We start from the raw sequence: 8,948 nt of genomic DNA on the forward strand, positions 1-8,948 counted from the left end.
TAGCTAGGTTGAAAAGGTTGAAGTATATTCAAGGTGGTTCCTTAATCCTGTTAATTTTCCTTCGCCTGAAATTTGCCATTTCTAGCAAGTCTAGTTGGTAGTAAACTCTTGATTCTTTTGGTAATTGATGATTATTGAAATAAAGTTAGGGGCTAGTGATCTTGTGGCTGTGTTTTGAAAGGGAATCCGCTACACAGTTTGCTTCTCTGAAAGTGTGTTTGCATTTAAACTCGTGTGTTTGATTGATGACTGCCTGCAATTTCTCTAGTTGTGTGTTGATGCTCCAATGAGGGTTGACTTTATGCATTATCCAGTCCATCAGAAGCTGTGAATCTACCTCCAAAAGGACATTCTTGTGGCCTAATTCTAAGGACCAGGTCATCCCGAAAATTGCTGTTTCTAATTCAGCCTGGTTGTTAGTGCCTTCCCCCAATGGTGTGGCAAATGCGAGTAACATTTCTCCATTGTGATCGCGTATGATACCTCCTGCTGCAGTTCTGCCAGGATTACTTAGTGCACTGCCATTTGTGTTGATTTTTACCCATTGAGTCTGAGGTTTTGTCCACTTAACAAGGGTCACTTTGATATCATGCACACATTTTCCCCCTAGTTGGATCAGGTCCCTCCAATTCGAAGGACATTTGATGTGAGGAAAGGTTGTGGTCATGAGCTTGTAATTGTCCTTGTATACGGCATATTTGACCCTTCTAGCATTGGATTGTTTTCCTCCGTATTTACTAGCACATCTATTCTTCCATATGTTCCAACAAATGAATATTGGCGTAGCTTGTAGTAACAGCCTATGTTTCTCATTATTGTGTTTAGCTGACCACCATTGCATGATTAGTTGTTGTAAAGAGTTGTGGTCTGTGGTGATTCCGACATTTTAAATCTGTTACTGTCAGCAGAGAATTGCGCTAGAGGTCCAATGCCAAGCCAATTATCCCACCAAAAGGAACAGCTGCCCGAATTGAGTTTCCAATGAATGTGTTCTTCTACTTTATTTTTGTTATGCATCAGATGTTTCCAGGTCAGAGAATCATCCGTATCCCATTTTTTACTAATCGGATTTGATCTTTGACAATATTTAGCCCTTACAAATTCTCCCCAAAGTGTTTGTTTTGATCTAAAAATACACCTCTGTTTATATTTGAAAGACTTGCAAACATCTTTCAGATTCCTCATAACAACTCCTCCCTCGTCATAAGGAAACATAAGATTCTTCCATGATGCCCAATGATATTTTTTCCTCTCATTCCTCCATCCCCAGAAATAATCTGCCATTATACTTTGAACTTGCTTGAGGACAGTAGTAGGTGGAGTTACTGCTGAAAGAAGGTGAATAGGTAAGGATTGAATAACATGCTTGACCAAGATTGCTCTACCACCATAGCTCAATAGCTTAGTTTGCCAACCTGTAATTCTGCATGAAACTTTGTTAATAAGATCAGAAAAATAAACAATCCTAGGTCTACCAACAAATAGGGGGCAACCAAGGTAAGTGATAGGACCCTCTTTTTGTTTGAAGCCTGTGATTCTTTTAATCCTTTCTCTTGTGCTGTTGAATGCATTTGAATAGACCATAAAGTGGCTTTTATCCGTATTAATGAGCTGTCCGGAGGTCTCCTCATAGGAATTCAGAGTTTGCATAATGAGCTTAAAAGTGTTCTATCTCCCAGAAATGAAGAGGATGATATCATCGGCAAAACTTAAGTGGTTTACTTGAGCCCCTCTGGTCTCCATGAAAAAACCATAATAGTTAGGGTTGTTGTGCAGCCTGTTAAGGGATCTCGAAAGGACCTCTGCACCTAAAATAAATAGGGCAAGAGAAATAGGATCCCCTTGTTTAAGACCTCTCGTGGAATGCATGTCTTTTGCCATTGACAATAATAGAATACCAATTGTTGGCCATGATCCTCTAAATCTTGTCAATAAATACCTCGTCAAACCCCATTCTTCTTAATACCAAACATATATAGGACCAAGAAAATCTATCGTACGGTTTAGCCATGTCCAATTTAATGATAACATTGCTCCCGATATTAGGCTTCTTAATCTGGTGAATAATCTCTTGGGCAAGCATAATGTTTTCTGATATACTCCTCCCTTTGACAAATCCAGACTGGTTCAGTGAAACCAAGTTAGGTAAGATAAGGCCAAGTCTAGAGCTCACCAATTTAGATATAATCTTGCTAGTGAAGTTACTTAAACTGATGGGCCTGAACTCAGTGAGTTTGTTAGGATTGCTCACTTTAGGGAGTAGAACAATGCAAGAGTGAGAGAAATATTTCGGAATCATTTGACCACAAAAGAATGCTTGAATAACACCAAATAAATCCTTCTTGATAATATGCCAACATTTCTGTAAGAAGTAACCATTCATCCCATCAGGACCAGCTGCAGAATTAGGATTCATAGAGAAAACCACCTCTTTCAACTCTTCCAAAGTAGGCATAGTAATCAGATTATTATTTTGTTCCTAATTGACCATCCTGGGGATGCAATTTAGAACATTCTCATTGATAACCTTGTCCTCCCCTATGAAAATCGTTTGGAAGTGTCCACAGGCAGCTTCAGCAATGTTGTCATCTCCTTGTATCCACTCCCCTCCTTCACTGATAAGTTTGTGTATAAACAATCTTCTTCTCTTTCCTCTTATCAGTGAATGAAAATACTTTGTGTTAGCATCTCCTTCTTTGAACCATTGTAATTGAGTTTTTTGTTTCAAAATGGAGTCTTCCATTTTCAAAAATCTGATGTATTTTGCATTAAGCTCATGAAGTGTTGTCCTGTTTTTTTCAGTATGGTCTTGAATAAGATTTTCTTCAGCCTTCCTGACCTTCTCTTCATACTCCTTAACTTTAACAAAGACGTCACCAAATTCCCTTTTGGACCAGGAGCGGACAATCTTTTCAGTTTCTGATGAAATTGCCACATGATGTTACCTTCTACAATTATGTCCCAGCAGGCTTTAACAACATCAAATAAATTGGGTTGATCAGTCCAACAATTGAGAAATTTAAAATACCTGATTTGGTGTTCTTCTCTAACACTCATTTCCATCAGCAAGGGACAGTGGTCTGATCCTACAGATGGTAAATGAGTGATAGTAGTTTAACGCATTGTTTCCAGCCATTTGTCATTAACCATTGCCCTGTCCAGTCGTTTCCAGATTCTGTGATGTGTTCCCCTTTTATTGGACCAAGTAAACCTTTGTCCATTGAAGCCTAGATCAATGAGCCCACACGTTTCAATCACTGCAATGAAGTCTAGACTTTTCCTCATGTTATAAGGTATCCCTCCAAGCTTTTCCTCCATCGAAGTAATGACATTATAGTCACCTACTAAGCACCACGGTTTGCTGCTTTCAGCAGCATGGAACAACATTCTATCCCATAAAGGTCTTCTGAGTTGATCCTTACACTTGGCATACACAAAGGTTGTGGTGAAGTGAGTCTGAATTTCATTATGACTAATATCAGAAGTGATTTGTTGTTCATCCTCCTCAATTACTACAGAATCAATGTCCTTATTCCAAAAAAACCAAATTTGGCCATTTCGATTACTTACAGCATGCTCCATGGCTAATTGGTTTTTAAAACTTTGGATTTGTTTAGTATCAGAGAAAGGTTCTAAAATAGCAATGATAGAAAGTTGGTGCATCCTCTTGAGCATTTTGATTCTTTCTAGAACACCTTGGGTATTGATCCCCCTAACCTTCCAAATGATTGTACTAATTATTGAGATGATCTCGAAGAAAAGAGTCTAGTATTGGTCTGCCAGCAGTGACAGTGTTGATGTCTTGATTTTTGAAGTGGAACCTGTCATGGTGTAGTCCTCTGGGAGATAGTCCCTGCATCTCTGCCACTTTTTGAATCTCTTCTTCCAAGCCTTTATTAGGATAAGGACTACAAGCTCTAATTAATAGCTCACTAGTCTCATCCTCCTCATCAGGGTCCTTGAGAGAGTGATTGTCCCCATCCAGATCATCTTCAGAATTGTCCACAGCATATTCATCAATTTCAGGACCTTTATTAGTTTGACATTTTTCATTTCTTTTATTCGGTGGCACATTTATAGGAATGTTCATATATTGGGCCTGCAGTTGAGTGATATCCATGCCAAGTTGTTCATCTACCATTATGAATTTCTTGCAAGTTTCTCCACTAGTTTGTTGTTCCCCCTGCTTATTGTTATCATGCTACTGATTCTGTCTCTTTTTTGCAGCTTCTCTTTTGTTTTGCTAGGTTTGTTCTTGCTTTTGGGTGTCTTTTCTTGGTTGCTAGTAATTGCTTTTGCTCCCATATCCTTTGCCATAGCCCCTTTGTTTTGGTTACCAGCAATTTTCTCCTCCACTTGGTTTTTGTTTTTGCTATTTTTGCTGGTATTTTGTCTTTCTTCCTCTGATTGATCTTGATGTTGTACCTGTTGTTAATTAGGACTTTGTTGTTATCTAGTGGTAGCAAGGGTTCTAAAGTCTGAATTGTGGTCAGTATGAGTCCCCTCATGCATAGCATGAGACAAATTCCCCCCTTTGGACACCCCTTCCTGCATGTTAGTTTGTTTCTCCTGACATCCCCCTTCCATCCCTCCTTCAACTTCACCAGCATCATCAAGATATTTAGTATGGGGATTTGTGGGGTTTGGGACCATTGAGTCAATACATGTGCTCTTGTTTTTCCCGTTGTTTCATGTTTGCTTGTCCTGTGATTTTTGGTGTTGGTCTTCATTGGACCTGTTCTGTGCTGTTTGTGATGTTTTCCCTTCATTACTGTTGTGCTCTCGACTATCCTCCATTTGTTTTTCCTACATGTTAAGGTTAGTAAAAGAATTATGATTTGCAGTTTTAACTGTACCTGTTTGCTGAGCTGTGCTTTGTGGTTCCTCCTTTGACACTTTGTTTTGTGGTGAGGTTGGTCTCCACACTGTCTTCTGTGTTTTTTCTTCCTATGATTTATTGTTTCTTCTTCTTGTCACTTGCCATTCCTCCTCCTTTTGTTGTTCACGTTGTTGTTCACTGCTCCCAGCCTTGGTTCTTTGTTGTTGTTGGTCCTCTTGTTCCCTTGTCTTGGCTTGCTTGCGCTCCCCTCCCTGTTGTCCTTGTTCACCTTTATTCATATTTTTCATTTATGTTCCTAGCTCTTTCTTTCGTTTGAAGTATTCATCCCTTATCTTGAAGTTACAATCACCTATCATGTGGCCTTGGTGTTTGCAGTATGTACAATAAGGGGGAATATTTTCATACTCAATTGGTTGCCATCTCCCTATAGTGAGATCTTTATCATCCAAACCAATCTGCACATGTCTAGGTCGATCCTTTGTGAGGTCCACTTGGACCTTTACCTTGGCCATACTAGCTCTAGTTCTCTTAATAGAGGTTGTATCTAAGTATAAAACTTTGCCCATAGACTAGTAGAGGTGTGATGAATTCTTTCTTGAAGCAGTGCCACGGTAGGCCTGGCAGTAGTACCCATATTGGAACAATAGGTGTTTCTTCTTCAGGTCTAAAGTTGGGAGTCCAAGCTTGTATTCTCATAAGTTTACCCTCGATAGTCATTCTTTGTTGTGTCCATACAGTGTTATAGTCCAATTCATTGTCCAAATCAATAAACATATGTCTAGCATTATAGTGTGCAATATTGACCCCCCCATTCAGCTGAGTTTGTAAGATGAAGCTTTTTCTTATGAGTTCTATTTTCGGCATGGTAGTACTGAATTTGCCTATAATGGTGTATTTATAGTCCACAGTCAATTTATTCATGAAGTCATCCATGTCATAAATAACAGCAGGCTGGCCCTGTTTAGTAGTGTGTCTGGGAGGGACCGATTCTATAGTGGCAGCATGTGTAGCATGAATTTGTCTAAGTCTAGCAGCCAAAGTTTGTACCACTGTATAGGGAGCAGGTTCAGAATGCTGGTCCTGTTTGGTTTTTTGGTTGTCATTTGGATTGTTTGGTCCTTTGGATTGATTTGGCTGATTGGTTTGTTGATCTTTCTGATTGGGGATATTGTGTCTATCAAAGTTGCTGGAGATTTTAGGGAAGTCCTTGTGATAGTTATTAGGTTCAGAATTCTCTCCATGAGCAGGTAGTTGAGATTGGCTGTTAGTTCTCCCCCTATTCTGATTTTGATCCCCATATTGTTTGGATTCAATGTCCCCCCTGAGCAGTTCCTGATCATTCAACTTAATGGTCTTTTTCCCCTTTTCATTATCATTCGAATGAGTCTCACTACTACTCAGATTAACATCATCTCTACCGGAGTTAGCATGAGAATACTTACCTGCTTGAGTATCATCCTCACTCAATTTTTTGCTTTATGCATTGGTAGCTCCTGCCTGATGTTCCTGCATTTGATCATAGTGAATTTCATTGGCATAATTAATGGTTTTACCTGGTGTTTGTTGTCCATCATTACTTGTTAATGTATCCGCTGGTTTCACTCCAAATGAGAAGTGGGATGAGCTCTCCACTTCAATCACCTCCAAGGTTGTATCCCCTGCCTTATCGTGTTGATCATCTCTATGCTTTGATTTAATCTTCATTTTTTGTTTTACCGTTGAGAGATGGTCCTGTCTTTGACCATTTGGGCCAGCATGATCCTGTGACTATGTCCCCTGGTGTTCTGCTTCATTTCTGCAGTTAAGTTCTTCAACCTCAATTTGTTACTTGGCTGTAGAAGCAATCAGACTTGCATGAATTTCCTCTTGGTTGTGTTGTTGACCTAAATTGGTGGAGATATTGGTAAGGTGGACCTCCTTATCCATAGAATAATTGCCCCTAGTAGCGTCGCCGTCACTTTTCGATTTTCTGGCTGCTTGCTCATCGAAATTCTTGTCGCTGACGATTGGACCCTCTATTTTACTTGAGATTGCATTGAGAGGTACCCCTTCACCAGGTGAGCAAACCCAAGTTGTCAAATCGCCATGAAATTGGTGGGAAGATGGACGAATTTGAAGACTAAGGTCTGACGATTTTTCGGTAAAATTCCTGGAAATCGCCTCATCAGTTCTCTCAAATGGCACGATGGATTCATCTCATTTGTAGCTCTTGATTAGTAGAATCATTCATTTTAAACAGTTTTCTCTGAATCAACCAATCGCGATCTAGGGAAATAATTTGGTGAATCCCGTCCAACTCCCTTTATAAAATAGCGATATGTATCGCCTCAATATTTCGCAAATTCGTAGAGCCATAGGATGAATTAGAGAATGATTCTTGGTGGGTTTTATTCATTTTCTTAGGGCTCCTCTAATGGCTTTCATCCGGCGGCTTGCAAGTGCTCATCGGTGGCTCACGCGCCATTCTAGCAAGTCAGCTAGCCGTTGGAGCTGTAATAGCTGTGTAGATTTTTGAGAGAGTCTCGCAAAGAGAGAGAAATTAGAGAGAGAGAAAAATTGAGAAATGGGGAAGCGATGTGGTTTAGGGCTTAGGGTTTAGAGTTTAGGGTTTAGGGTCTTGGTTTAGGGTTTATGGGTTTAGGATTTAGTGTTTAGGGTTTAGGATTTAGGATTTAGGATTTAGGGTTAAGGGTTTAAGGTTTAGTATTTGGGAATTATGGTATAGAGATTTGGGTTTAGGGTTTAGGGTTTAGGGTTAGGTTTTAAGGATTAGGATTTAGGGTTTAACATTTAGGGTATAGGGTTTAGGGTTTAGGGTTATTGGTTTAGTGTTTAGGGTTAGTTTTTAGGGTTAGGATTTATGGTTTAGAATTTAGGGTATAGGGTTTATAGTTTATGGTTTAGGGTTTAGAATTTAGTGTTTTGGGTTTAGGGTTTAGGATTTACATTTTAGGGTTTCGGGTCTAGGGTTTCGGGTTTAGGATTTAGAGTTAAGGGTGTACGATTTAGGGTTTAGGATGTAGGGTTAATGGTTTAAGGTTGAAGGTTTATGGTTATGGGGTTTAGGGCTTAGGGTTTAGAGTTTAGGGTTTAGTGTCTAGGGTCTAGGGTTTAGTGTTTATGGGTTTAGGATTAATGGTTTAGTGTTAAGGGTTTAATGTTTAGTATTTTAGGTTTATGGTATAGGGATTATGGTTTAGGGTTTAGGGTATAGGATGAATGGTTTAGGGTAATGGTTTAAGGTTTAGGGATTAGGTTTAGGGTTTAGGGTTTAGGTTTTAAGGTTTAGGGCTAGGGCTTAGGGTTTAAAGTTTGAATTTATGGTTTAGTGTCTAGGGTTTATAGTTTGGTGTTTAGGGATTTGGTTTAGGATTTAGGGTTTAGGTTTTGGGTCTGGGGTTTCGGATTTAGGGTGTAGGGTTTAGGATTTAGGTTGACTCGAAGATCGTCGAATTTGAGTGCGCACTTCTGGCGATTTATTTGTGTTGCTCTCCAAATTCGCCTTGCGAGATCTCTCGATTGGGACGATAGAATCAGTTGGGTTTTTGGTCGAATATACATCGTGATTAGGTGATTTCATAACAACAATCAATTTTCCATGAATCGAAACATGAACCTCTAGCGAATTGATTTTACGAATTCCGTCCAGCTCTCTCTATGAAATCGCAGTGTTGATCGCTTCAGTATTTTGCAAATTTGAGGAGTTGTAGGATGAATTATGGGGCGTGGCTAGATGGGTTTTGTTGCTCTTGCCATGGCGGTCCAGTTGGTCTTCGTTCGATGGCCGAGAGAGTTCTACCGGCGGCTCTCGCGCCATTCAGGCAGTGCGTGCATCAGGTGTGAATATAGCTGTTATGGGCCAAATTTTGAGCGCTATTTTTAGATAGAGAAATTAGAGAGAGAAAAAATTCATCAAATGAGGATGCGATGGGGTTTAGGGTTTAAGTTTAGGATTTAGGGTTTAAGTTTTGGGTTTTGGGTTTATGGTTTAGGGTTAAGGGTTTAGGATTTAGGGTTTAGGGGGTTTAGGTTTTAGGGTTTAGGATTTTGAGTTTAGGGTTTAGGGTTGAGGGTATAGGTTTACGGTTTAGGATTGATGGTTTAGAGT

At 39.7% G+C, this 8,948-nt stretch overlaps 2 protein-coding genes across 2 annotated transcripts; both read right to left on the minus strand.

Moving 5' to 3' along the window:
- Positions 1–2,479: 2,479 nt before the first annotated feature.
- Positions 2,480–3,582, minus strand: LOC125829910 (uncharacterized). Its single transcript, XM_049509160.1, has 2 exons — positions 3,120–3,582; positions 2,480–2,919 (listed from the first exon to the last, which is right to left on the minus strand). Exons 1-2 carry the CDS (start codon positions 3,580–3,582, stop codon positions 2,480–2,482), a joined length of 903 nt encoding a protein of 300 aa, XP_049365117.1.
- A 558-nt stretch (positions 3,583–4,140) lies between these two features.
- LOC125830006 (uncharacterized) lies at positions 4,141–5,118 on the minus strand. Its single transcript, XM_049509248.1, has 3 exons — positions 4,982–5,118; positions 4,665–4,806; positions 4,141–4,425 (listed from the first exon to the last, which is right to left on the minus strand). The coding sequence occupies exons 1-3, from the start codon at positions 5,116–5,118 to the stop codon at positions 4,141–4,143; spliced, it is 564 nt and encodes a 187-aa protein (XP_049365205.1).
- Positions 5,119–8,948: the final 3,830 nt, after the last annotated feature.

Source organism: Solanum verrucosum, unplaced genomic scaffold (genome assembly GCF_900185275.1).
Source record: "Solanum verrucosum unplaced genomic scaffold, falcon-dt-bn FXZP01001100.1, whole genome shotgun sequence".
In the NCBI taxonomy this organism is placed as follows: Eukaryota; Viridiplantae; Streptophyta; class Magnoliopsida; order Solanales; family Solanaceae; genus Solanum; species Solanum verrucosum.

Coding starts and splice junctions, on each gene's coding strand:
- LOC125829910 (XM_049509160.1), bottom strand. CDS start 3,582: ATGGAGCATGCTGTAAGTAATCGAAATGGCCAAATTTGGTTTTTTTGG. Junction 2,920..3,119: donor CAAATGGCTGGAAACAATGC/GTTAAACTACTA, acceptor CAATTTCATCAG/AAACTGAAAAGATTGTCCGC.
- LOC125830006 (XM_049509248.1), bottom strand. CDS start 5,118: ATGAATAAAGGTGAACAAGGACAACAGGGAGGGGAGCGCAAGCAAGCC. Junction 4,807..4,981: donor CAACAAAAGGAGGAGGAATG/GCAAGTGACAAG, acceptor CTTAACATGTAG/GAAAAACAAATGGAGGATAG. Junction 4,426..4,664: donor CGGGAAAAACAAGAGCACAT/GTATTGACTCAA, acceptor AATTAACAACAG/GTACAACATCAAGATCAATC.